This window comes from Candida albicans, chromosome 2, assembly GCF_000182965.3.
Source record: "Candida albicans SC5314 chromosome 2, complete sequence".
Taxonomy (NCBI): Eukaryota; Fungi; Ascomycota; class Pichiomycetes; order Serinales; family Debaryomycetaceae; genus Candida; species Candida albicans.
The window spans coordinates 1,208,365-1,236,209 of record NC_032090.1 but is presented as its reverse complement, the minus strand read 5'-3'; the positions used below and the strand labels follow the sequence as shown (position 1 = coordinate 1,236,209).

At 34.1% G+C, this 27,845-nt stretch overlaps 13 protein-coding genes across 13 annotated transcripts; 7 read left to right on the top strand and 6 right to left on the bottom strand. All coding sequences in view use genetic code 12, as the record gives it.

The window, feature by feature from the left end:
- Positions 1-5: 5 nt before the first annotated feature.
- On the bottom strand, positions 6-1,439 carry CAALFM_C206030WA (uncharacterized protein; the record flags this gene model as incomplete). Its single annotated transcript, XM_709194.2, has 1 exon — positions 6-1,439. The coding sequence occupies one exon, from the start codon at positions 1,437-1,439 to the stop codon at positions 6-8; it is 1,434 nt and encodes a 477-aa protein (XP_714287.2).
- A 242-nt stretch (positions 1,440-1,681) lies between these two features.
- Positions 1,682-3,508, bottom strand: CNT (Cntp; the record flags this gene model as incomplete). Its single annotated transcript, XM_709195.1, has 1 exon — positions 1,682-3,508. The coding sequence occupies one exon, from the start codon at positions 3,506-3,508 to the stop codon at positions 1,682-1,684; it is 1,827 nt and encodes a 608-aa protein (XP_714288.1).
- Positions 3,509-5,337: 1,829 nt separating this feature from the next.
- SPO72 (Spo72p) lies at positions 5,338-10,908 on the bottom strand (the record flags this gene model as incomplete). The annotated part of the gene is made up of 1 exon (XM_709196.2): positions 5,338-10,908. The coding sequence occupies one exon, from the start codon at positions 10,906-10,908 to the stop codon at positions 5,338-5,340; it is 5,571 nt and encodes a 1,856-aa protein (XP_714289.2).
- Positions 10,909-11,493: 585 nt separating this feature from the next.
- LAS1 (rRNA-processing protein) lies at positions 11,494-12,972 on the bottom strand (the record flags this gene model as incomplete). Its single annotated transcript, XM_709197.2, has 1 exon — positions 11,494-12,972. The coding sequence occupies one exon, from the start codon at positions 12,970-12,972 to the stop codon at positions 11,494-11,496; it is 1,479 nt and encodes a 492-aa protein (XP_714290.2).
- Positions 12,973-13,738: 766 nt separating this feature from the next.
- Positions 13,739-14,893, top strand: CAALFM_C205990CA (uncharacterized protein; the record flags this gene model as incomplete). The annotated part of the gene is made up of 1 exon (XM_709198.2): positions 13,739-14,893. The coding sequence occupies one exon, from the start codon at positions 13,739-13,741 to the stop codon at positions 14,891-14,893; it is 1,155 nt and encodes a 384-aa protein (XP_714291.1).
- A 1,321-nt stretch (positions 14,894-16,214) lies between these two features.
- On the top strand, positions 16,215-17,195 carry CAALFM_C205980CA (uncharacterized protein; the record flags this gene model as incomplete). The annotated part of the gene is made up of 1 exon (XM_709199.2): positions 16,215-17,195. One exon carries the CDS (start codon positions 16,215-16,217, stop codon positions 17,193-17,195), a length of 981 nt encoding a protein of 326 aa, XP_714292.2.
- A 522-nt stretch (positions 17,196-17,717) lies between these two features.
- On the top strand, positions 17,718-18,614 carry TES1 (Tes1p; the record flags this gene model as incomplete). The annotated part of the gene is made up of 1 exon (XM_705833.1): positions 17,718-18,614. One exon carries the CDS (start codon positions 17,718-17,720, stop codon positions 18,612-18,614), a length of 897 nt encoding a protein of 298 aa, XP_710925.1.
- A 722-nt stretch (positions 18,615-19,336) lies between these two features.
- On the top strand, positions 19,337-20,233 carry CAALFM_C205960CA (uncharacterized protein; the record flags this gene model as incomplete). Its single annotated transcript, XM_705832.2, has 1 exon — positions 19,337-20,233. The coding sequence occupies one exon, from the start codon at positions 19,337-19,339 to the stop codon at positions 20,231-20,233; it is 897 nt and encodes a 298-aa protein (XP_710924.2).
- A 364-nt stretch (positions 20,234-20,597) lies between these two features.
- TES15 (Tes15p) lies at positions 20,598-21,659 on the top strand (the record flags this gene model as incomplete). The annotated part of the gene is made up of 1 exon (XM_705831.2): positions 20,598-21,659. One exon carries the CDS (start codon positions 20,598-20,600, stop codon positions 21,657-21,659), a length of 1,062 nt encoding a protein of 353 aa, XP_710923.1.
- A 286-nt stretch (positions 21,660-21,945) lies between these two features.
- On the top strand, positions 21,946-24,042 carry VPS33 (tethering complex ATP-binding subunit; the record flags this gene model as incomplete). Its single annotated transcript, XM_705830.2, has 1 exon — positions 21,946-24,042. The coding sequence occupies one exon, from the start codon at positions 21,946-21,948 to the stop codon at positions 24,040-24,042; it is 2,097 nt and encodes a 698-aa protein (XP_710922.1).
- Positions 24,043-24,269: 227 nt separating this feature from the next.
- COX9 (cytochrome c oxidase subunit VIIa) lies at positions 24,270-24,455 on the bottom strand (the record flags this gene model as incomplete). The annotated part of the gene is made up of 1 exon (XM_019475242.1): positions 24,270-24,455. One exon carries the CDS (start codon positions 24,453-24,455, stop codon positions 24,270-24,272), a length of 186 nt encoding a protein of 61 aa, XP_019330787.1.
- A 373-nt stretch (positions 24,456-24,828) lies between these two features.
- Positions 24,829-25,110, top strand: COX8 (cytochrome c oxidase subunit VIII; the record flags this gene model as incomplete). The annotated part of the gene is made up of 1 exon (XM_019475241.1): positions 24,829-25,110. One exon carries the CDS (start codon positions 24,829-24,831, stop codon positions 25,108-25,110), a length of 282 nt encoding a protein of 93 aa, XP_019330786.1.
- A 265-nt stretch (positions 25,111-25,375) lies between these two features.
- CAALFM_C205910WA (uncharacterized protein) lies at positions 25,376-27,820 on the bottom strand (the record flags this gene model as incomplete). The annotated part of the gene is made up of 1 exon (XM_705829.2): positions 25,376-27,820. The coding sequence occupies one exon, from the start codon at positions 27,818-27,820 to the stop codon at positions 25,376-25,378; it is 2,445 nt and encodes an 814-aa protein (XP_710921.2).
- Between the last annotated feature and the right edge of the window lie 25 nt (positions 27,821-27,845).

The following is a 27,845-nucleotide window of genomic DNA, read 5'->3' as shown; positions in this document are numbered from 1 at the left end:
AAACACTATAAAACTGCTAATAAATCTTCTTCAATTTTGTTCATTGCATGGATCAACCTTTCTACAACTTTATTCGACTCAACATAACTATCATTGTTATCGATACTTTTGTTTTTCAATTTTTTCACAAGTAAATTGGGAGCAAGTAAAGATTCACCGAAATTCACTACTAATCGTAGTTTTTCCTTGTATGAACCATTGAATATAACACTGCTTAAAGAACTGTATTTGTATTTACTACTCGCCAATTTTTTTTCAATTTCCAATTTTCTTTCGATTTCCATATTATATTGCGGTATAGACACCATACTTGATCTTGTACTTGTTGTTTGTGACGCCAATTTGTCTATATCCTTAGAAAGTGACAAGGAAACACTATTAACAAGAAATGACAACTCTTTTTGGTACAACTGAGACGATTCGAGTAGCTTTCGTAATGATCCAACAGCTAAAAGATAATTTAACACATACATCAACGAAAGCTCTTGTCTTTCCAGTAAATTGATAATGAATTCATCGCGCTTATCCCTAAACATGCCCTTTTCATCTTCATCTTTAACGTATAACTTTAAATTCAAATTAGGGAAAGCTAACAAAATTCTGAAATAAATCTCTGCCAATTTGGCATATTTTTTGTCATTCACTGATAACGACACTAAATTGAATGAAACATAACGATAAAAATTCATCACATCGACCAAATTGATAGCATTGGAAGCAATCAAATTCATAGGTAGCTCAGGATCAAATTCTTGTAAAAGTGGTAAAATCAAGGGTGATTTACCCAATTTATAAACCGTTTCACTAAATCTAATAAGAATTTCAATGCCAACCTTATGATTAATCAAATACACCTGGATCTGTTGTAATACCGCATTAGAGATATGGTCAAATCTATCATCTTCCATTTCTTCAAGTAATAATAATTTTAAACATTGTCCAATCAAACTTTGCACTCTATTCTCAAACGCAACTACTATTGAAAGGGCATTATTGAAAAACTCACACATAAGTATACTCAATTCTTCTGTAGCTTGCATCAATTTAGCATTTAACACAATTGCCTTTGGACCAATAGATTCAATTTCATACGGTTGTGCATGTAGATACAATTGACTAAATGATTTCTTTAATTTGACCAAAGTAAATGTTAATCGATAAATTGTTTCCAACCATAGATATTGATAATCAGCCAAAGGTCTTTCTCCAAACAAAGTGTTGGCATTAGATAAAAATTCCTGATATCCTTCAATATTTGATTGTAAGTCATCTGCAGTTGTTTTGATAGATAAATTACTGAGTTTTTTGGGAGTTATTAGATCAATAGTATCAATAGAACTACGGACAATAGCTTCTTCTAATACCAGTTCATTAGCTTTCTTGCGATTTGATGATGATGAAGAAGATGAAGATGATATTGGTAACGACTCTGAAGACATTGATCACTAGATGACTGATATAAAGATTGAGCGTGTACTTTGAGATCTGTTAAATGGAGTCAAGAATGTATTTTTTTCTTCTTTAAAATTGAACCCGTAACTCATAATCGTTTTATTGAACAGCCTACACGACATACAATTATGCAAATTTTCAAATTCTACACTGTGTGTCACATTAACATACAATTTATACATACAATATTAACATAACTGACGTACACGTATCAAAACTAGTTTAGTAACTAGTTAATGTGGAAAGTGTTTAAATCATGCATAACCATACCAGCAATGGCAGCAGATAACATAGTGGCAATGGCACCACAGAACAAAGCAGATATAATACTTGAAGAAATATCTTTGGCTCTAGAATTGTTTGTCAATGTATTCAAAACACCCAAAGTAATACCCAAAGAACCTAAATTGGCAAACCCACAACAAGCATAGGTGGCAATTAATGTTCCTCTTTTAGACATTTCATTATAAGGAGCTTCATTTGTTAACAAATTATAAGCAACATATTCATTTTGAATGAATTTATAAGCAATCAATTTACTAACAAGCAAAATTTCATTACGCGGAGTACCCAACAAGAATCCAATTGGGTAAAAAATGTAGGAAAGCATCAATTCCAAAGTCAAATGATCAATGTTCCAATAGTTACCAAACCATGTTAAAATACCATTGCATAAGGCAACAAGTCCAATAATACACATACACTGAATCATCATTGTCCCGGCAATTCTCAACCCTAAAGTGGCCCCATTTGAAAATGCTTGCAAGACATTTTGAGGTTCATCTTTTGATTTTTCCCTTGCTTCTTCAGGGTCTTCAACTTTTGGAATCATTACTGTACCACTTGAGATTGGGTTTTCAAGTTCAGGGTATCTTAATTTTGATACTGCAAGAGATGCAGGAATTGACATGACACAACTACTAACCAAAGCTTGTGGATTAAGACCAAGACCAATATAACCAACAAGAACAGCACCACTAATGGTACTAAACCCTGAAGTCATGATTTGATGTAATTCTGCTTTAGTCAAATATGGCATCAAATCTTTAATTAAAATGGCACTTTCACCAATACCGATAAACGGAGAGGCAGCAGCTGTAATGGCTTCAGCACCAGAAACTCTTAATGTCCAAAAGAAAAAGTAAGCAAATTTTCTAATGGCCCATTGAATAACACCGAAATAATACCAAATATGAATGAACGCCACGAAAAAAGCCACTGAAGGTAACACGGTGAAAAAGAACATTCCTAATTGAGAGACATCTTTATTAGTTAAAAATGCCACCCCATCTTTGGCGAAACCCAATAATTCTCTTGCCAAAGTGGAAATGAAATTAAATACATCGTACCCACACTTAGTTCTCAAAACAAATAATGCAATAATAAATTGCATCAACATACCGCCAATAACCGCATTCCAATTAATTTTCGAAGGAGCTTTTGAAGTGACAAACAATAAGAATATGGCAACAATACAACCGAAAAAGGAGATGGCTCTATCTTTCCTTTTGGAATATTCAGTTTCTGAAGGAACAAATGTACCTAATAAAATAACACCAACAGTAATCACAGCACCAGTGATTAATCTTTGATATTTTTTTGATAAAACTTTATACACATAACCAGTAAAGAAATCCCAAACAATTTTGACTTTGTTTAATAACCATGGTAAAATTTTTATGTGCCAAGTGATCAATCTCACCATAATCATACCCCAAATAACCGTTGGAATCAACCATTGATGTCTATGTTTAGGTTGAATGACTATAGATAACCACCATGCAGTGAAAAAGCAACCGATAAAAATGTCAATTGCTAATCTGTAATAAGGAAATCTTATTTTCAATTTTTGGATATAAGTCAACTTGGATGCAGTGTTGCTTGATGAAGTTTCATCGATATTGGTAGTATACTCGTGTGATTGCAAAGCTGATTCATTTTGGAGCTTTTTTGTACCTGATTCCAAATCGATTGAATCTGAGGAAACATCTTGTTGATATGTTTCTGGAGTCAACTCTACAATGGATGGTGCTTTATCTGTGGACGGAGAAACCATATGGGCGGGATTTCAAAAAATAAAAACAGCTAAGATAAATAACTTATGTGGAGAATTTTTCTTGATTAAACAAGAATTAATGGACTGATTGAAGGTAAGATTTATGATTATGTGTCAATAAATAATATGACATGTATGAACTTGTTATTTTAACAATAATCCCTTTGGTTAGATAGAAAAATGAAAAATGAAATAAATAAATGAAAATAAAGAAAAATAAAGAAGGCAAATAATTTTTTTCAAGCAAAAATGAAACTGTCTATATTATATATAAATGATGAGAAGAAGGATCGGAATAATTCTAAAGATAAAGTTTAAATAATAATTAATTAAGAAAAAAAAAGAAATGAAATGAAAAATCTGCAATGGCCACGAGAAGAGGAGGCTAAAGGGAGGAGGAGGAGGAGGAGGAAGACCAGTAAATTCAATCAATATTGTGTATTACTAGTAGTTGAACAAGAGATTAGGCATTTTGATCATGTATAATAATGTGTGAAATTGATATTAAAAAAATTTTATGGATGCGAAGAGGTTAAAAATTGTATGAAATTTTTTGAATTTATTGTTTTTTTTGGGCTTTGTTATCTTTTTTTTTTTTAGTAGTCGTTTGACGTGTATGTGTGGTGATGTGTGGGCTTTGTGGGTTTGTGTGCTTTTGTGTGTGCCTCTCTGCCTTGCCGTTTTTTCACATTTTCTTTTTTTTCCGAAACCTGGTCACGTTATAATGTACCTGTGTCCTGTCTTACCAATTGGAGGAGACCCATACTAAGTTTTACCTATGTAATTCAATGAGATAATGTGAAGCATAACTATATGGGTAGTATGAATTGTAGAAAATAAAATCTGAATGGACCGCCCGAAGAATAACAAAAATTCAAACACGATGGGAAAATTTTTCTGCCAATGCTTTGCTGCACAAGTGACAATTAAATTGCCGTAAAAGATTTTTAAGCAAAGAAAAAATTAAAAAAGAAATATTCAAATAAGCCAAACTAAAAATCTACTTCTATGTTTGTAACCCACTGGTGATCTTAACAACACTAATTTATTCCAAAGATAAGAAAAATTAACAGTTGGTGTATAATAATGAAAAATGCTCTCCAGAGTGCAGCATCCCATCACACACACTTAGATACGATAAAATCGTCTGTGTGTACCAAGAATGTTGGAGAGGTAAATGGTTACGAGAAGATCCTCGAAACTCAATTATAATAAAGGGGGAAAAGTTTCTTTGAAAACTTTTATCTTTTGAAAAAAGTAAGATATATTAAAGTCTTTTTTGTCTCATCCCTTCGTGTAAGTGATATAACAGGACAATTTGATGTAAGTAGAAACTTAAGAAAAAGATAAAATATAGGGGGAAGGAAGAGGGTGTCAGAAAAAGAAAAGGTTGAAATTTATGCGGAAAATTAATTACATGGGGCATCAACCCACACAGAATTTCTTTTTTTTCTTCTTTAGTTTGTTGCCGCACACACATTAATTCTCCTCACTTTTAGATGGAAATTGTATATCAGATCGTTCCTTTCTCACACGATGGAGAGAATCGCCTCATGGCAAAAAAATCCATAACCAAAATACCACAAAAATATACAAACAATGAAATACATTAGAGAATCACATATCCTTAGACCTACTCGGTAATCGAAATCTTTTGCTCTTATCTGTACTTGACTAAACAATACCGTTTAGTCCTTAAAAACTGTAATCGTGCTGATGTTGCCAGCTATTACTATACAAAATAGACTCCTATATACACAAAGATAAACTCCACATGTAAATTAACTAAATAATAATAAATGTGCCGTGGGCAACAGACAAATACTAAACTAGGTAGGATATTTATCTTTTTTCTCCACAAGTTTTTTACCATCTATTTGGTTCCCCACCCCCATCAATAATTTCGAAACCGCTTCAGTAGATCCAATCAATGGGCGCATCAAAATAATCGGAGAATTCTTCAATACTGTCACCATGGAATCCTGTATTGTGTCTGTCTCAGCCAATTCCCTTCTTAATTTAAGCAATTGCTTTTTGGTGAGTTTGAAATTAGTCCCCAAAGATTTGTATGCCGATTTCAAACCTTGCTCAATTGTTTCTGGTTGATTCGAATAAAGACTAACCAATTTTTCTTGTAGTTCTTCTTCATTTTCATATGCATAAAGTTGATACTCTTCATCTTCATCTTCGTCTTCTTCTTCTTCAGTAAGACCTTCATGATTGCCTTTGGTATGAGGTTGTAATTTTGCTAGTTTCTCTTCTGCTGGGGCTAGTAAAAATATTGATTTGCTGAGCAATTCTTTATTAATTCCATTAATCCTATTATCGTCCATATCTTCATCATCTAATTCAATATTGGAATATAGTTTTTTGGTATCGTAGCTATGAGTTTCAATCTTTGTTGATGCTTTATTCAAAATTTGTGAACTAACAAGTAGATTATTTTGGGATTTGGGTTTTGCAACTTCAACAGGTAACTCATCTGAAGCATTGGAATTGCGTCGATTATCCAGTCCACCTAAATTTGGACTTCTTACACTAGAGCCTTCCCCACCTAACATTTCTTCCCCTTGTTCTAATAATACTTGTGTCCCGGAAGCCAACTTAACTCCTAAATTCAATATTTCATACCCCGTAGTCTTGGCAAATGAAACAGTACCCTTTTGTATACTTCTCCATAATCGACCATCTTTTTTGTATTCTGATATTGGAATTGCAACCAAATCTTTAAAGCCACCACCAATGTTAACCACAGACCTCAATGGAGACACACCCGATATAATACCAATAACCTGTGTCAGTTGAAACACAGGTAACCAAGCCCTGCCTAGCCCAATACCAATTTTGGGTGCACCCGGTATTCCAAATAGTTTGACTTTAGGTAAAGTTAAAGTGGACCCATCCAAAGTGAAAAAATTGGCAAATTCTCCTGCTTTACCAGATCTCAACCCAGCATAATCAACTTTCTTGGGTTTATAATCTAATTTCAACTTGATTGAACTTATTTCAAATTTTTGTATATAAACCATTTCATCTGGTGGCAATTCAAATCTTTCATCTTTAAATTCAAAGAACCTAACCAAAAAATCAAGGGCATCTTGATCTATATGCAATCGCAAGGGTAATACCGATACATTCATTATTGCTTCGCCAGAAACCATTGCAGGATCAGGTCTAACATTCAAAATTGAAACCTTCACCATACTGGTTCCAATTTCTCGATCACCAAGTATATTCATATAACTTAAAAACTTGTTCCATGTTGACGTAGACACATTATCATAAATATCAACTGTTCCCACTCTTAACTCGATAAAATTCAATAATTCATATTTCATATTCTCATCGGTTTTATCACGTCTAGGATCTCTTGTTGAATAAACATTGACACCAACCTCAATACTTTTCAAATCAAATAAAAGCTTGTGCTTTGCTGATCTTCTTAATTTTAGATTCTTATAACTCTTACCAGAGTTTGCAGTTGATACATCACGACTTTCTCCATCTTTGTCATTCTGAAGATCTAAATTGATACTGGTAGCCATATCACGTGCATTTTGATTACGAGGAGCAACCACATGAATTGATTGAAACAAAGTTTCTTGGAAGACATCTTCCTGAACTTCAATATCTCGAGTTTCAAATTCAACTTTACGCTTTTTCTCCTTCTCCTTAGCCACTGTTTTTGCTGTTTGTGCTGTTTCAAAATTCTTGACGGCTCCACGGATTGCCTTTCGAGTATCTTTCCAATCATATCCATCATGTAAGTATATTTTGACTTTCGACAAGTTGATGTTTATATGAAGAGGATCAACATGTGAATTATCATATAGTGATCGATTCCCCCTATCAAAGTGCCCCTCCTCAAACATTAATGATGACGCTTCTTGAGAACTGCTTTCACTTGTAGACCCATTTTCTGTGCCATTGAGATTTAATTCCGTTAATGTTTCTGTCAACCCTTTAAATATATTCTGATCAATACCCTGCATAACATTAATACCATCAGCAAAATCCACTTTCATTTTATCTTCATCTTTAAAATTCAATGGTAATTTCAAATCGTTAACCAACTGAATCAATGTGTTTGCAGTATCAGCACATAAGTTGAACTGACATTCATCTAAATTTGTTTTTAGATCCACAAATGTCAAACTGTCTTTAATTCCAAGTTTCTCGTTTCTGTCCTTTAATGCTTCTATATCGGTATTAAATGTAATTCCAACATGGGCAACATTAATCAAACCAAGATGAATATAACCCAACTTGGAATAATAGTCTAATGGCTGAATATAAACATAAGGTGTTTGGCGAGTAGCAGATGACGAAGACGATGATGATGAGGTACTGGGCTCACTAAATGGTAGAATGTTCTTCGTATCATCAATTAAAACCATGGATATGTTTCTAAAGGAACATTTGACATAAAATTGATCAACACCAAAGGAAATGTCAGAGTCTCCCTTACCAATAATCAAATAGCTTTTACAGCTCAACCTTCCTGGTGTTAAACCAACCATACAGTCATACATCGAATATCTGATATCTAATTTATTCTGGGATGAAGAATGTTGTGAAGGAGTCACTTTTTCAATAATTTCTTCTTCAACTGCGTCAATAATAGATTCCTCTTTATCCATTAGTAATAACCAATTTGTATAGTATTCAAGCACAAGATTTCTAGCAGTGATTTCGATTTTAGTCGTTTTGTCTCCAAGTTTACATTTGATCAGTAGCAATGGGAATTCGAGACTGTTGGGTGATAAATCTTGATATTGATGTATTAAATTCTCTACCAAATCACCTTTCTTTCTTTGTACCAGGACAGAAAGTATATGCCCTAAAATATCATTTTTCAACTTGTAAAAAGAAATATCCAGCATTTGTACACTAAAATTTCCAAATTTGGGAAATACACCGGTGATATTAAATGTTGCTTCTTTAAAACAAACTTGAAAACTTGCCATGGTAACTCGAGTTGACCCCAAAAAAACACTAGGAGAATTATTAAATCCCAAACCGAGCCGTCTTCCTGGTCTTCGTGTAGAAAACAACGAAGAGTTCATATGGAGTGAGCTTTCTAATCGTTGCCTTTCTACGGGCTCATTTAAGAAAGAATTTTCCAAGGAATTAGACTGTGTTGGTGATCTTTCGATAAACTCATTAGAAAAATTCTTAAGTTTTTCTCCAATGAATTTCAATCTATCCATAGACACATTCAGGGAGAACTTTTGAACAATTACACTAAGTTTGGAATTCATAGTGGTTTTTCTAGGTAATGGATGTGTATTAGCAGATGTAGTAGTATTAGTCGATTGAAAATAAGCTCTGAACTCTTGGTTTTTAGTAATTAAGCTAACGTCTGTTAAAATGATTACACCCTCTACTTGAGTATCGCCATTAGTACAGTTAAGTAATATTTTTGATATTGTCAATTGCTCCTGACGAAGATTAAACTTGATGGGAAATACTATAAGCTGGAGCTGACAATCGTCTGATATTATAAAATTCACAAAAATTGTTGCCGTTTGTAAGATAAATTCACTTTTCGACAGCATTTTAGAATTATTGGTGCCACCACTCCATTTCTTATCTCTTGTATCCAACTTATCAATCACAGATTTGAGAAGTCCGTATTCATCATATATAGAGCTAACAGCTTTAGCAAAATTAGATAATATCAATAAACTTTGGAGATCAAAATTAAAATGTGCACTTTTAGCCATCAAAACAGTTACTTCTAAATCATCAGACTCTTCAGATTTCTTGAAAACTTCAAAACGAATGTCAGCTTTCGAAGTGGCACTACCTGTTGATGAAGATAATGACGATGACGTGCCAGCCACATCATTAGAACCGGAATATGATGGCGCAGATGATGGAGCACTTTGGGGTTTATCAAAATGAAAAATCTCATATGTATTATCATCTTCAAATCGTATAATTTTGAAGGTCTCAACACCTCCATATAGTAGTAATTCATTTTTCTGTTTAATATTAATATTAAAAAAAATTATATTGATACCGTTCTTGTTTGCAAATAAACCATTCTCAGATAATGCTGACGTTGCACTTATGACAAAACTATTAACTTTAAACCTATTGAAAAAAGGTTCATGTGAGGCATCGTCTGATTCAGATTGATCTTCAGGAATTTCATCATTGTCATTTGTATACTGTGGAAACTTTTCGTTCCTCTGAGCCAGCCTACTCTTTGTTTTCTTCTTTTGTTGATAATACTTGATTTTCAAACTTTTTGCAACTCCTTGAAATATTGAAACCAAGGTTGGAGTTAATGGAGTGAAAGCTAAATTTATGTTCCCAACCTCTATTTCTAAGTTCGAAATTGTGGACAATCCATCAAATTCAATTGTACAATCATCCATGTAAAATATAATTGGAGGATCCTCAGAATAGTCTTCCTTGTCTGTTGCTTTATTGTCCACCTCACCTGGTATTCCCGATGCTGCTGATTTTTCGAAAGATCGTGATGTTGCACTCATATATATCGAGCTTGCTTCCTCATGGGAAAAAACCATGCTATCCATTAAGGATTCATTACCATAATCGTCGTCGTCATCATCATTATCATTCTCGCTTCCATGCTTATTTGCATCCGTTGGTGAGTCATTATCACTACCTTGTTGTTTTTTCTGAGGAGCATGGCCAGATTGGAAACCTTCTCCTGGATTCACGTTAGGTTTCAACGTCCTCAATTTGACTCCCTTTATACTTACAGTTCTTGTTCCATTTGTACTGTTTATACTAACCGAATCAACTTCCATTTGAAGATCTGTTAGATCGGACACGATTTTTATCTTTAATGAATTGACTTTTATCAGTAATCTCAGTAATGCAATTTCAACTGCTTTTTGCATTACCCCACCTAATGCAGTAGTTTTATTACCAGTAACAGAGCTTGTTCGCCTTTTCGGTGGTATTGGTTTAGTAATTTTGTCATCTATATCATCTTCATCATCATCCTCCAGGGCCGGATCAGACGTTTCGTTCATATCAGATCCATCGTTGGTATTCAACATTATAGTATTAGCTAAATTGGCAGTACTCTGGGCCAACAGGAATGCTACTTGATTAGTCATATTCTCGTCAATATCAAAGTCAGGCGATATCACAATTTCGGCATCATTGACATCAATGTTCACACCACTTATACCTGATATCGTCGTTAGTTCCAACGATCCGATTTGACCATATCTTAAATTACATCCAGGTAGTTTACCCACTTTTTCTGGATCAAGTGCAACATCTTTTAAGATGATGTTATTTAATGACACCTCTTCAAGATTTGGCAAATCTATTTCGGAAAACAATGATAGTTGTTGCAACACATATAGAAGTAGTCTTTTCTGTATATTTTGAGGTATCCATTGAGGAATCATTTAGATGAGTTGTAGAAATGGATTTCTGTTGTGGCGATTATTACAATATAAGGACAAATACGAAACTTTTTACTTGTAATGATGTGTGGAGCAAGTTCAGATTTAACTCGTGTGGGAAAAATGGGCGGGAAGGGAGTGGAAAAGAAGGCAAATAAGATTATAAATTTATCTATGTTTAAAACAAACACCAATAGGATCGTACTAACTAGTTTATAGTATTATAATATGCAAAACAAAATGAATAAATAAATAAATAAAAAAAAAAGTAAGAATAAAATGAATTTGATTGGGAGGTATAGAGATATAAAATGAATCACTCTTTTATTTTCTTTATCGCTCTCTCTCTATATTACTTTTTTCTCTTCACCTTACCAACTGATTGATTGATTTGAGTGAGACTAAAAGGAGTTTGTTGTTGTACTGTGGATTAAAGTTGCATTCACAACCTGATTTGGAATTGTTTTTCTGTTCCTGTTTCTATTTGACACTAATACACTACTACATAATATTTCGATAAGATAAGAGAGAAACAACTTCTTACATCATACTTATTAATAAGTCATATATACATTATACCAGCATCTACTAAATACATGTCCCAAAAGGAACGGGCCTCCAATTCTTATGGGGTTTCAAAATATAGGTTTTACTATCACTCGAGTGGTGCTGCTTTCTACGAACACCTTCTTCCTCTTCATCATCATCATCATCTAAGACATGTTTCATTGGGTTGCTGGAAGTTGTCTCTGGGATTGGACCAGGCGACGGCGATAATCCTAATAAATCGTCCAAGGATGGTGGCAACTCAAAAATCTTCTTTGTACCGTGTAGGTTATTAAGCAGTTTATTCCAAGCATCCAACTTTTGTACAGTTTCTGGATCAATTTCAGATTTAACTCCATCGTTCACCACGTCACAAAGACCTTGCAAGATTTTTGCAAAACTAGGCAAAAGTGATTGTGATATCTTTTGTTCTATTAGTTTGAGACTGTCCAAAAATAAGATTACCAACTCATTCTTGTTGTGGACTGGCAGGGGAACATTTTCGTTTCTCAAAAGGTCTTGCATGAAATATAACACCCATTCCATTACTTGGAAGAGTTCGTCATACTCAAACTTTTCAGTAAAACCAAGCTTTCGATATACCTTCTTGTCCACAAAACTCAAAGGAATCCCCTCAATCAATTCGATAGTCTTGGAAAAACATTTGAGTTTAAATGACAACCCCAATGCGTCAAATAATGGTTCATACAATTTTATAATCAAGGGATTGAATTTCAGTTTCTTATCTTTGACTTTTGAAGAAGGGTATATAAGGTAATTCTTGAGCAATAAAACATTCACTAATAAATCACAATTTTCTTTAGCAAATTCGACTATGTCCAGAACACACCTATGATATGTCGCAGCTAAATCGCTCGTTGTATCATTCTTCTCGTAAACCTTGTTTAGATCTTGTTTCCGTATTCGCTTGAACGCTTTCAAATTATTGTAAATCTGAGAATCTTCAATTCTTGTCCTTAGATCATTACTTCGAAATTCAACGGCATCAGTCAATGGCCCCCCAATAGAAACTTGTTTATCCTGATTTGCTTCTTCCACATGACACCAATAATTGTCATAAAGCCAAGTCAATGCTTTTGAACAAGTACTTCTCAATATATCTAGGCTTGGCAAGTTTTCATGAGTCCCCATGTGTCGCAATTCTACAAAATATGTAGGTAGGTTCAATTGTTTTGCCAATAGGTGCATAGGAATGGCATAGTTTGACTGCTGATAGGGATCTAACAACCCATTAACAAATCTAATCAAGGCCATGGTGTAAGATAACTGTAACACACAAGAGTCAATGTCTTTTCTTTGCAAATCATCCAAAACTATGGATGTTAGAAGCGATGTGGCTTCAACTCCATGTGGTAATTTCCCTCTGGTTAACAATCCTTTTACTTTTGATATTGCTTTTTTTCTATGGTCTATTGTGTCATCATACTCGTAAAACCATTTTTTCAATTGTTGCAAGTCATCAATGCCTTTATATGCCGTGACAAGTGGATGTTGTTTCATGAAATATGTGGGATTAGTTCATCACAATAATCTGTTAGACGTACTGTCAAAAAGTTTTTTTTTTCTTTTTTCTCTCATCTAAGTTAATTTTTTTCTTTTTCCATCTCCATGTGGTTGAACTCGATTGAAAGGAAACACATCCAATTCATTTAAACACAATATTAAACGCTCAACAATACTTGCAGCTATAGTTGTTAGAATATGTCTCCATTTATGTTAGAATATTTTTCAAATACAGCATTCAATATTGTTGGCTGTATATAAAAATAAATATGAGTCTATTTTGCAACATTTTTTGTTGAGATCATCGTTGTTCATACTTTGAATGGAAAACTTTCACATGTAAAAGGAAAATAATTTTTTCTTTCGAAAAATTCATAACCCAGAGAAGTTTACCATTAGAGGGAAGGACGGTTGCATTAGAGATACAGCATAACGAGTTTAGCAAAAAACTGTTCCTATTTCTGCCACCACCACCACTTTGGGTTTGTTTTTGTATGTTTCCTACCAAAAAGTGAGGAGGAATTTTTTTTTTCTTTCACTCTGCGGCGCTGACGGTGTTCTGGCTTTTTCTTTTTCTGTAACCAAATGTGGGGGTATTATCACTTTAATTCCGAGTTAAAGTGCTGCCACCATTTCCCCCGCTCACAAACTTCTCCAGCAGATATTATATAAAACTTTAATTTCCTTACAGTTTCAACAAAATCTCGATTCAAACAAAATTTTCCAAAAAAGTATCAATAATTGATATTACTTTATTTTAGAAATGCTTGAGTTAACGGCTGGTCCTAATCCCGTTCCAGATTTTGAAGAGGCACTTCGAGTAATTAAATTAGATGAAACCCATTATGTTGGGGCGCATCCATTGAGATTACCAGTTACAGGAGGAAGAGGTGTATATGGTGGTCATTTGATTGCACAGTCTTTACTTGTGGCTATAGAATCTACACGAGACTCAACAACTAATCAAGTTTTTATTCCAGATTCTTATCATCTGTATTTTATCAATGCCGGTAATGCCAAAACTCCAATGAATTATACAGTAACCAAATTGTATGATGATTCAATTTCAAGTAAACGTTTTATTGTTGTTCAACAAAACGGTAAAAATCGTTTAACCTGTTTAGTCAATTTAAGAAAGCCCGGCACAAAAACATTACACCAAGAAGGATCCGGACCAAACATTAGTATCCCCGTTCCACCAATACAACTAAAATATCCAAACCCCGATGAATTACATCAAGTACAACATACAGATTTTGTTAGAAATGCATTTGGCAAAGAGTTTATTGATTATCGAGAATGTCCTGAGGAAAAAGACCAGTACGCTGCGGAACGGTGGTTAACGGTATTCACTGGGTTAAGAAACCATGCCGAGCCAGGTGCTTCACTTGAAGCAGTTACAGAAGAATTACCAGATGCCAGTGGGAAAATTCATAAAGTGGAGAAAGTGATATTGCGACCAAAAGATTCTCAATCTGTAAGGGATCCAATTTACAATTATGTGGGTTTAGCTGATTTATCCGATTCTGCATTTCTTACAACAATGGCAAGAATTTTGCATATTCCTTGGGCTCCATCATTGGAAATAGATGAAACGTACGACGAAAGTAGAGATGCCACATATATAATGAGGACTACTTTAAATGCTGCTCATATTTTCCATTATAACGCAATGTCGTTAGACCATCACATATATTTCCATAACCAAGATTATACACCTGATGATGATTCCAATTTTGATATTTGCAAAGATTGGTTGGCATTCACATATCAAATGAAAAGACTCTCAAATAATAGAACACTAGTTCGTGGGTTTCTCTTTAATGAAAAACATAAATGCATTGCAACAGTGGTTCAGGAAGGACTAACCATTGTTTATAATGGTGTTGGTAACACAGCAGATAAATCGCGTTTATAGGGTTAGTTTTACGAATTTCTAATTTTTCTTTCGCCTTGACTTAAATATAAATAGAGTTTTCAAAATGAAACTAAACTTCAATACTTCAAAATACAATTACTGAAAATTTGTAGATAATCACTAGCATCGAGGGAGGTGGCAAAGTACTAAAGACCAATTTATTATCTTTCCATGCATACATAAACCAACACTCCTTGTAAAAGTATCAACTTTAAACTTTAATGTTCCAAGTGAATGAAGATATGGGACAAATTACACCGAGGGAGAAAAGTTTTGTAACGGAGATAGCCAATATATCGGAGATAATTGTCAGTGATCTTAATCTATACCTTTTCTGACCATCGATTTTTCCGAAATAAACTTTATAGTTCCGTGTTGCAATATTCGATTGAATGAGGGGTTGTCAAAAAGTTTTCTTTGTGTTTTCAATACACTTTTGATATGGCTTACGATATGACGAAGAGGTCATCCGAATAAAAGTATAAATATATATGACCTGTTCCGCTTTTACGTTTATTTAAAAAATCTCCCCAACAGGCAAAATCCCATCTCAAAAAGCCATTCAATATTAATGTTCTGCTTTGGAAAGTGTGCCTAGTATGTGTCGGTGTTTACTTCATGAGTCGGGACATTATACAATTTAAAAGTCCGCTCCACATTTCAAAATTTCATAATCAACCCTGAATTCGTAATCTTATTTTCTAAAAGCTCGTATTCATATAAATTTTCAAACAAAATGCAACATTCAAAGTTTCTCGTTTTAGAGTCGGTGCTTATCTTGTTTGATCACAATTAAGGAGATGATGTAGTTGTGATTTGAAGAGGGAAAAGTTTGGCATCTCCAATGAATACTGAGTTGTGACGGCCGTGACTAATTCTGATATAGAGCAAAGTAAGATGTTACATTTAACAACAAGTGCTTGTGGTACCCAAGTAATATTTGCTTTCATTCTATCTTTTCGGTGTATGGTTGTTAGTAAATGATGAAGACTGTCTAATCGTTAATTTGCAATCGTGGACAAATTTCACATGGAGAACTATGTGCACACTCCCATCTTTTGAGCCTCGCTTTAATTTGGAAAAAAAAAAGAAAAACAAATCCGCGCAGCAAGCACTTATTCACAATTTGTTCTTAATGCCATTATTGATTACTCTTTTTTTATTCTTCTTCTTTATTGCATAAAGTACTTCCCCATTATAAATATCCACAAATCTGTCTACATCTTTAATTCTTTTTTTTTTTTTTTGTTTTTTTAATTTTAGTTTGACGCTACTTGTTTTTTTATTCAATTCGGTTTAAATTTGCAAAATTTGTTACACTATGATTCAAAATGTTACTAGAGATAAATTATACCCAGAAGGTAAACCTGTCGATTTAGAGGAAGAGTTTGGTGTTGAGAAGATTGGACCTAATTTATACAGAGGGAAAAAACCAATAGCAAAACCAGATAAAAGGTCCCGTGGTGCATTTGGTGGATTTTTAGCTGGACAAGCATTAGTAGTGGCAATAGAGTCAGTTCCCAAGGAATTCAAGCCACACCTGTTTCATTCCTATTTTGTGAAAGCTGTTGACGATTTAGCACCTTTGGAATGGGCCGTTGACGAAGTTTCAAATGGTAGAAATTACGCCAACCGTTCATTAAAAGCTTACCAATACGAAGACATTGTTTATACCGCCAATGTGTCTTTGACGAAAAAAATTTCTACAAAGAAGGCCATAGAAGAAACTGGGGTGAAACCATTTGAATTTCAAACACCGAAACATGAATGGTTTAATAGGCATAAACTCGAAGACTTGCCAGTGGCGGATGTAAACTCCAGACTTTTGGCTTATCATAAATTTTTTCCAGAAGTAGTGTCATTGGAAGATACCAGAGAGGAAGATAACATCTCACCAGCAGAAAGACAATTAAGTTGGTATTTCAAATGGGGTATTGAAAATGAGGGTGATTTCCACCAGCCTTTGGCAAACTTGGATTCCAAGTACCAGTATGTTGGTATGGCATCATTGACAGACACGGTGTATTTGACAAGATTGTTGAGAATCTTGAGAATTGAGGATGCCGACCATAGTCAATTCATACATTATTTCTCAGTTTCATTGGATCACACAATATACTTTCATGATGATGATTTTGATGTGACCAAGTGGATGTCATTCACATTCAAGGTGACGAGGTTCAGTCATAATCGTGCATTGTGTCAAGGTGAAGTATATAATGACAAGGGTGTTCATGTAGCTACTATTGTTCAGGAAGGATTAGTAATGCTTAATGGTCTTGAGGAAGGTGCTAAATTATAGAATTATTTAGAATAAAACAGAAAATATTGGGAAAGCGCCACCCCATCTATTTATTTATGTTTTGTATTTATGCTTTTACATAACTTTTATTTATTTATTTATTTATTTATTTATTTATTTATTGATTGATTCATTTACATATTTATTGATTGATTCATTTACATATTTATTGTGCTTTAATCTATTTTCGCAATTAGATACGAAGTTTTGGTTATCCGTTTTTTCTTCATGATGAGGAAAAAAAAAGGAACAAACGGTTGTTGTTATGAGTCGGTTGGTCGCGGCGGTGTTATACTAGTAACGGTCAGTACTTCCTCGGATCTTTTTTTTTTTTCGTTTTTTTTTTAATTTCCGCGCAGTGATAAATATATATTTCCGTCTTTTTTTCTTAGTAAATTGTATATATAGCTTTGGGAATCGAACAATTTAGTCAAATACAAGTTAAACTTAATAATCAAAGTATTACGATACCTTTATTTTCTTCTTCTTTTTTTAAACTATCGTTATTAATATTTGCATCACATGAGGGAAGAGTATCAATCAAACAGTAGCCACGTTGAGCTAATCAATTTAGATGAAGTGTACGGAGTTACAAAGATAGGACCTAATACATATCGTGGAAACAGACCATTAACCAAACCAGATAGAAGATCAAGGGGGGTTTACGGGGGAAATCTTTGTGGTCAAGCCGTCTTAGTTGCCATGGAAGCATCGCCACCAGAGTTTAAACCACATTCCTTTCATTCATATTTTGTTAAAGCTGTTCGTGATGATGAGCCATTGACTTGGAAAGTGCAAGAAGTGTCTACTGGTAGGACTTTTGCTAATCGTTCATTACAAGCTCTTCAGCTTGGCAATATTGTTTTTACTGCGGAAGTGTCTTTGACCAAGAAAAACTCTATTTCCAAAACCAAATCAGCTGAAAATAAACCGTCCTTTCTGTTCGAGACTCCAATAGGTAAAACTTTCGATGCTTATAATAATGCTTCCTTGCCGATTGTCTCAAACGATTTAGTTTTACTTGACTATAGGCTATTCCCAAAGCAATTAGACTCAGATAAAATATCATATTCACTTAAATGGGGTAATGACAATCAGAATAGTTGGGATATGTTGCATGTTAAAACAGATTATCAGTTTGTTGGGTTGGCTATACTATCAGATACACTTGATGTTGGTGCATTTTTGAAGCATTTAGGTTACGAAAGCAATCCGAAATTTAATGCATCTTTGGATCACAGTGTTTATTTCCACGATAATGATTTTGATGTAACAAAGTGGTGCACAACATTTATAAAAGTTTCTAGAATGGGTAACGATAGAGCATTAATCAAAGGTGAAATTTACTCAAATAATGGCCTGCATATTGCCACTATTGTTCAAGAAAGATTGTGGATCACAGGGGGTGCTAAATTATAGAGGTGGTTATGATTTTATGGGTTGGTGTAATTCACAAGCAAGTGGTTTGGACGGTTTTGATATTGGGAAAAAAAAACAATAGACCAGTGAGAGATTTTAAATGAGGCTTCTATACCAGATGTTTCTGAGTTATGTAAAATAGCAAACAAATATAGAATCTATATTTTGCCCTTAAAATTAGTATTTTCAAGGCTTAGCTTATAGATTCTCTCATTATTTATCGTATTTGTATTTGCAACTATAAAAACAAATAAACGAAAAAAAAAAAAAAGTAAAAAGAACAGAATAGAATAGAACTAAACTACAGGTACATGCTGTATCTAAATAACCGGAGTTAAATTGAGTTAGAGCAAGATAGTAAAGACCAAATCACCTGCTAAAGATAGAAAGGCCCCAAATAAGCTTGAGTTACAATAACTTGAGTTTCAAAGATAGACAATGGTTTCCAATTTCTATCACATGTGAGACTATTAACCGCGGTAATGGAGACAAAACACATAAAGATAACGAAACACGTACAAGAGTTGACAGTCTTAAGGAGATGAGGAAAAAAAAAAAAACTTAAAACGAATATACGAACTATCATGGCAATGCCATATAAATAACCAATCGAAACACCTCTACACTTTTTATGGAAATAGACTATTACTTCATATTTCTTCTGAGAAACTCAATAACTGTGCTATAAACTTGCTCATTCTACCAATTGATATCTCCACATTATGACTGATCTTACAACCGTCCACCAGCTACCATATGTTGACATTGCATCTGTTTTTGATGTCAAACAAATAGAAACTTATAGATATAGAGGAATAAAACCATTGCAAAAGCAGTCTTCACAACACAGAGGTGTCTTTGGAGGTAATTTTGTTGCTCAATCGTTATTAGTTGCTATCAGATCAGCGCCTCACGGTTTTCAACCACATACCATACACTCGTATTTTGTTAGAGCTGGTGACGATAAAACTCCTATTGAATGGGAAGTGGATGAAATCACCAATGGTAGAACATTTGCTAATAGGGCGATACGTGGATTTCAGAATGGTAAGGTTGTGTTCACTGCCAACGTTTCGTTGACAAGCAAGAACTCGGTTAAAGATATCGTGAAAAAGACAGGTACCACGCCAGTGATATTTCAAAAAGAAGTGGAGACGGAATACCAAGATCTCAAAAATAATATTTCAAAATGTCCTTTATTTGTGGAAAACTCAAATGCTCATTTCACGGTGAGAACCTTTCCAATAAATCTCTCTAGCGATATTTATGCTTTTTTGCTGAAATTTGGAGCTGAAAGCAAAGAAACTGTCGTTGGGTTAACCACTGAATACCAATATGTTGCCTTAGCAACAATATCTGATTTTGTAAGGCTTGAAGAAGTTTTCAAAATCATGGGTGTCGAGGTAGATGTTTCCTTTAACGTGTCCTTAGACCATTCGATTTATTTTCATGATAATGATTTCGATGCCACCAAGTGGTCTACCTATTTGGTTGAAGTAACTAGATGGAGTCATGATAGGGTTATGATTGTTGGTAAGATTTATAACGACAAGGGTATTCATGTTGCTAGTATCTCCCAAGAACGTCTTTTCGTTATCAAGAACAAACCGAAATTTTAAGTTTATTTATTTCCCTTTTATTTTACGCTTGATTATTTATATACTTATTTATTTATTTAGAGAAAAAAAAATACAATTCAAGTTCTCTATATAAACCAACACCCCAGTTTTAGTTGCAAATTGCTGTTGTAAAAACTATAAGCGAGTAATTGGCGACGGATATATGCTTTTTTATCCGGAGTTAACAAAATGGATTTCCCCACAATAAAAGATCTTGGGAGGAATTGTTTTGACGCACTTTTTCTCCTCCATATTTGTTCTTTGAAATAAAGTATAAAAATAAGATTCAAGTCACGATTACTTTTCCTTTACTTTGTCAAGTTTTTATCTCAGCAAAAATCAACTTAGTTTGTACCTATCAAGAATGTTTGAGTATAACTACAAGTTTGGGGAGACAGTCGATGTACAAAAAGAGTTTGGAGTCACTAAAATATCAGACAATAAATATGTTGGGGTCAAACCTTTGATCAAACCTTCACCTCAATCAAGAGGAGCTTTTGGGGGTAATTTAGTAGGCCAGGCCCTATTAGTAGCCATAAGATCCTGTCCTGAAGGGTTTTCGCCTCATTCATTACATTCTTATTTCATCCGTGCTGCTAATGTGGAGACCCCAGTGGAATGGGAAGTTGAAATTATTTCTAATGGGAAATCATTTAGCAACAGAGCTGTCAAGGGGATCCAAGAAGGTGTTGTGGTGTATATGGCAAATATTTCTTTGACGAAAAAAAATTCCTACAAAGAAGCTTTACAGAAACACGAGGAACATTATGCAAAAATACAACAAAGAGGAAAAGATGGTGACGTTGAAGAAGACGTAGACGAGGATGATGAAGACGAGCCTGGTCCACCAAAGCCATTTAGCTTCCAAACTCCACCAAGCAGCCTGCTTAAGAAATACGATATAGATAAGTTGCCAGTTTCAGCTATGGAATCAACTTTGTTGTTATACTACAAGTTCCCCCCTGAATTTGTCAAATTGTCAAAATCCTTGGAAGAGAACAGTTTGCCTCCTGCTGAACGTAGATTGACAGCATTGGCTAAATGGGGAATTGAGAACGAACAAGGCTATGATCAACCTTTGACTAATCTTACTAAGGACTTTCAATTTGTGGGGTTGGCTAACGTAACCGATGGATTGTATTTAGGTACTTTACTCAGACTTTTGAGAGTGAAAGATATTGATACAAAAATTCATTCGACTGATTATGTGGGAATCTCATTGGATCATGTGATATACTTCCACGATGATGATTTTGACGTTACAAAATGGATGGAGTTCAGTTATAAATGTACAAGATATGCTCAAGACAGAGTGGATTTTGAAGGTGAAATCTACAACGACAAGGGTGTCCAAGTGGCATCATTTTTCCAACAAGGATTGGTGAGATTTGAGAATGGAGCACTTTTAGAGAAAGCCAAATTGTAGAATGCACACAAATTATAGACAGATATATATATTTATATAGTTATACATGTCATATTTATTGAAACCACCATGGTTGATTCATATATTAATGAACTTCTACATTTAGTTTTATATGTATATTGTATCTGTTATTTCTGTTTAGGATTAGCTAGGGCGATAATCGTGAGAAAAAAAAAAAAGAATCTAAACAAAAACTTATCACGAAGTGGAAACGGTTGTCTTTTTTTTTTTTGAGTGGTTGTCATTACGTTTGTTTTGGGAGTAAACTCTTCAATTACAGGAAAACATGAAAGACATTAATGCCACTGAGAACAACTTGGCATCTAAATTCCAACGGTTCAATGACAAGACACTTGAAAATTTAATTAATCAGATTTCTAAGATCTATTCATCAAACAATCTACTCGTGTTGGATGCTGTGTTATCCCCACTAATAAACAGCTTAACAAATTTTACGAAACTAAAAGAATTAGGCAAATTTCAAAATATAGTGTGGTTGGATAATGAGTTAGTAAGCATTGGGTCGAGTGTATTAGCCAAGTATGCGAGTTTGATTGTTGTTGTACCGACAAGTTCATTGGAGAACATCAATATATTGAATAAATTGATACATTCACAACCAGATTTGCATAGTTTAAAACTTAATATTATTGTGAAGGATTTAAAAATGAGTTTCATGTATCAAATTAACAAAGTTTTCAACGGAATTGTCAATTTTGAAAGTATATTATCTCCAGAGAAATATCAAAAACCTATATCTGTCACATCTCGCATAAAAATTTATAATTGGAAGACTTCACCCATATACACAGATGAAATTTTGGTTACCGAAATCAATAAATTTAATGGAATTGACGATTATTTTAGTAAACCACTTAAACAAGTGAATCAGTTAAGTGAAGCTTTAATGCAATTGCTTTTTATGGGAATACAAAATGGGAAGCACGATCATTTATTCAAATTACGAAACATCTACGGTAAAGGAAATCACTCCAAACTTTTAATAGACCAGTTGCAGAATTCAAAAATACCAGAGTTTATGAACGAGAATATGACGACCTTAGAAATTGACTTTTATTCAGATGTACTTCACAGTAATACCGACTTGGTTGTTTTGGAACGAAATCTCGATTTTACTTCTTGTATATTCAATCAATTAAACTACCATGGGATAATAGATGATATGTTTAGCATTAAGTTTGAAAATATTGAGCAATTACTGAGCAACGAAATCAGCAAGAGTTTAGCGAATGACAAGTTGTATTCACAAGACTTGAAACACTTGAATTTTTCGTCAATTGGATTGAGACTAAACAAATTGGCAAAGTATATCCAACAACAATTCAAAACCTCATCTGCTCAAAAAAATTCAAGCTCATCGGAACCAAACATAAGTGATATAAAACAATTAGTGTCCAACCTTGGTACGTTATCCATACAACAAGAATTGGTGAAAAAACATACCATAATCGGGGAGGAAGTGATGGAAAAGATAAATAAAAATTACGAACAGTTTCTTACTTTTCAAAATGATATTTTTGAGATGGACTACAAATCCCAAGTTGCCAAGCTTAGAGAGTTTGTTAATTGTAATTATCCGATCGAGTTTGTTCTTTCAGCAATTCTATTAATTGGATATTTGAATGATGGGATTTCAAATAAAGAAATTGATTGGCTTTCTCTAGAAATGCAAGACAATTACGGACTTGAGGCTGTTTTCACTTTGGAAAAATTGATCAAGTTTAAAATGATTCGAGTCATTCATGGATCCTCAGTAGACTTTTTCAGTAGCTTGGGGTTTACCAGCCAAAAGAAAAAGCCCACAACCCACAGCCAGTCTGAATTTGAAGATGACAAAAATGTTGGGATCAGTGGGAGTGGAGATGTCTTCAGAAACAACTACACCTTGATCAATAAATTTTGGAACTTACACCCGTTGGACGACGACGAATCCTTATCACAAAACTTGACAGAGTCGGGCAGTAATGAACTGACAAACTTGCTAGATTTGTATTCAAACCCATCTTTTACATTACCGGGCAACACGGTTCCACTTATTTATCGTTTTGTCGAGGCATTGTATTTCAGAGATTTCTTGAAACATAAACCAATAAATAACCTCAAGAGACGTCCAAATTGGGACAATTTGGGTGTCAATACAATGTTTGCTGGCAAAACCATTGATTTGAATTTGGATAACGTGAATGACGATAGATCCAAGTACTTGGTAATTGTCGTCATTGGAGGTGTGACTCGAAGTGAACTAACCTGTTTCAAATACTTACAGGAGAGGTTTAGGAAACAAGGAAAAACAAAAGAGATTATTATAGTATCCAATGGAATCGTTAATAGTAGTAAACTAATGCAGTTTATGTCGAACTGAATAGTAACAAAAGAAGAACAAATTTATCCATAATTTAACGTAATTGTGTATTTGTAGAATATATGTAAAACAAGAATACTTATAACATAAAATGAAGTCTTAATGCAAAATAAAACACTAAACTATCAACAGTTTTGAAATATTGTTGTTGTTGTTGTGGTTGTTTTCATTCAAGGAGACTAATCAATCCAAAATATGAAAGCATATTACTTCTTCTAAAAGTTGCTTTAAGCACTTTCTTCGATTTCTTTTTGCTTTCTTAATTGAGCGTAATAAGCATCTCTCTTGGCAATGATTGGTTTATGTTCGACTTCCCAGTATAAGTAAGCTAAACCAAAACCAGCGGCAAAACCGATAGTAATGTCAGTTATGATTTTTCTTTTTAAAGTACCTGTGATTGGAGCAAGAGCCATTTTGTATTGTAGTTATTAGTTATGTTGTAAATGGATGAACTGAATGTCAAACTTATTTGTACACATATAAACAATTTTTTTTTTTGCTCTAGGTTTTTTGGTTTTGGTTTTTCACGTTTTATTCTTCTTCTCGCTAGTAATCAAATTCCGTACGTATAAAATCAGCTCATAAAAGAAAGCGAAATTTGCTTCCAGCCAATAAAATCTTAGTGGTTTGACTACAGAATTATCTGCAAAAATCGCACGACCTATTCTTTTTCCCATCAAAATTGAGAATAGAAAAACTCAAAAAAAAGGAAGAAAAATAAAAAAACCAAACCATACTCATTTACACAACTGATATCATCGATTACAGCATTTACTACTACACAACATGTTTGCTCAATCAGCTTTAAGACCAGCCAGAACCCTTCCATCAAGAATCCTTACTAGAAGAAACTTCCAAGTTTCTGCCAGAAAATTCGATATTAACACCATTGTTTATGGTACTGCAAAAGAAGGTCCATACGAAAATTTACCATTTAAAATTAAGAACAGAAAATTCGTTCCATTCGCTGTCTGGTACTGGGGTGTATTGGGATTCTTCTTTGCTTTCCCATTCTTGACCTCATGGTGGCAATTAAAGAAATCTGGTGCTTTCAACAAAACTGAATAAATGTTTAATCATTAACCAACTGATGTTTTTATTACCTTTACAATATTTTATGTTTTAGTTTGTTTGGATTTTACAAAGAGGAGAAAAGAATTTTGCATTTAGTTATATCTAAATATACATATTCGTGTTTTTATGAAGACTACATTTAATGAAATGAATAAGTGTATATATTGATTTGATTCATTTTTCTATACAAACCAAATATTTATTATCTCTATATTTGAAAAATGCGTTTGACCAGAAAACCTATTGAGAAATCACCCAATCAGATATTATTGGCAAATTTTACTTGTTTAGCTCGTCTATTTGGCTCATCATTTGTTCCCTTTCTCTTTAAATTTGATTTAGGACGATTAGATGGAATGGCCAAACTTGAATACGACTGACGATCAGTTAAACGAGATCTCTCTGACGATTTATTATTAGATGAGCTATGAGAAGATGCTGGTGGTGGTGGTGGCGGTGGCGGTGGCGGAGGCGGTGGAGGTGGTAATGATTGTGATGTTGGCGAATGGGGCAAATTTGCTTGGTTCATCTTGATTTTTCTATAATCATTCAAACTGAGTTTTCTTGGTGGTAAGACCGGAGCAGTTTGTGGCGCTCTTTCAACTTCTTCATTTGCAGTAGATGTATTTGAAGATTGGACTGTAGAAGTGGTAGGATGTACCTCCTGTTCATTTGCAGCAGATGTGTCATTTTCAACAGTAGGTTGACCCTCGTTTGTTGATATCACCGGTTGCTCTTTCGGTACTTCTGACTCTTTAATTGATTCCCCGTTATTTGCTAGTTCTGTATTCCCATTTTCTGTTGTATCCTTGTGATATTCAATTTGTAGAACTTGGTCGCCATTGCTGATTGACGAACTATCTAAATTTGTTTCATTTACTCTAAACTCTGGAATGACTGGAAATTGATTTGAATTTGGAAACCGGCTTGGAATTGGAAAATTTGGAAGATTAATATCGATCTCATATTGTTTAAAGAATTCGGGGATATACTTCAAAGTGAGATCTCCAATGGATTGAGCTTGGACCAGTCTTCTAAACACTTTCCTTGGATGTCTGAAAGACCCATTATTTACCAAACTAGGTTGATCTCCAAAAATTGGATAATATGTTATCACCCCATCATTTTCTTCCAAAGGTTTTGGCCGATCGGTTGAAAGCACCGGTTGTGGATCCGGGTCCTGTTCTGGATTTCGTGTTCGTGTAACTTCTAACGGACCTCGGGTGGTTAATTGCATTTGCTTATCATGCTGTGTGGACTGGTCAGAAGTTAGTGATTTATTTTCATGATTTTGACTGTTCAAAGTGTTATTCTGACTCCATACAGGTTGAGGTTGATCTATTGATGGAGGTTGATCAGTGGTAGGTGCTAAAATGGAGGTGAATGGTAATGATGAAAGAATGGATAAACCTGCCATGGGTTGCTCTTGTTGTTGTTGATGCAGAGATAATTGTAACGACAATGTTTCAGGGGCCAAATCTTGTAATTTGTCTGTAGATCCATTTGAATTTCTAGTTTTGTTGTTGCCAGAGCCTAAAAGACTATCTAAATTAATAGAAAGTCCCAATATAGACTCTTGTGCTTTATCCTGAGTAGTTGCTGGTTCCTTTAGACTATCAATATCAACAGGGAATCCCAAGAAATTCGAATTTATTTGATGATCGTGGGCTTCATTTTGCGGGGGTTCAATCAACTGTGGTTCATTAACAAACAATAACTCTTCTGGTGTAAATTTGGCGACCTTTCCAAACTTGTCAATTAAATCAATAAACTCTTCTGATTCATTCAAAACTTGCGAGAAAAACCTTGTATTGGGACGCTTCTCTATAACAAATCTGTATTTCTTTAGGTATTTTATCTTTTCTCGTTTCTCTTTTTTCAACATATAAGCCTTATGCAATCGTGGCTTGCAGGTAGCAAGAAAATCTGTTAATGACTGTTGTTGTTTAAACAATTCTTTTTGATTTCTGACAATGTCTATTTTGTATTTTCCTGCATTAATATTGAATTGAGGAGTATTGACAAGCTTTTCTTTACCATTATGATATGAATTCACGTCCTCATAAATGTGCCTAAGTATCTCATTGATCAGCTCATACAATTGTACTTGTATCTGTTTAAATTGCTCGATGAAACAAAAATCATCGTCCAGTAAAAATTTATGATAGTCTCCCTTGACAAAATTTTCAACTTGCAAAATCAACTCATCATGTAATTTCAACAAGTCTTTCGCATTCTGAATAAGAATTCTGGGTGTTAATTCAGATTTTGATAGGCTTTCAAGTCCAGGAGAAGCTGAACGAAGATTCTGTGCTTGTTGAATAAATTTCTCAATATTTTCTAGAACCTGCATATTAAAAACAGATGTGTTTTCGTAGTGTTCCCATGTTCTGAACAACTCTATCAATCTATGTCGTGTACCATCGTCAACAATAACGTACGTGTCTTTAAAGAGTTGATATAGCCCATTAGCTAGAAGAATGTTGTAAGGGTTACCAACGGTTTTGGAGATGTTATCCAAAAGGTAGAATGCAAGTAGCTTGTGCTGTGGAGGGCACGTCCTGATGTGTTCGTGAATAGCTGCGGCTATTTCTTCAGCGGCATCAGCCGAGTATTTCTCAGCAAAAGTAGTTAGATCATCGATAATAACCCGTTTATTCACAGTTAGTTTCTTTAGGCCAGACTTAAACTCGTCAATATTCATATTTATTGCAAAGAATCAGAATTTT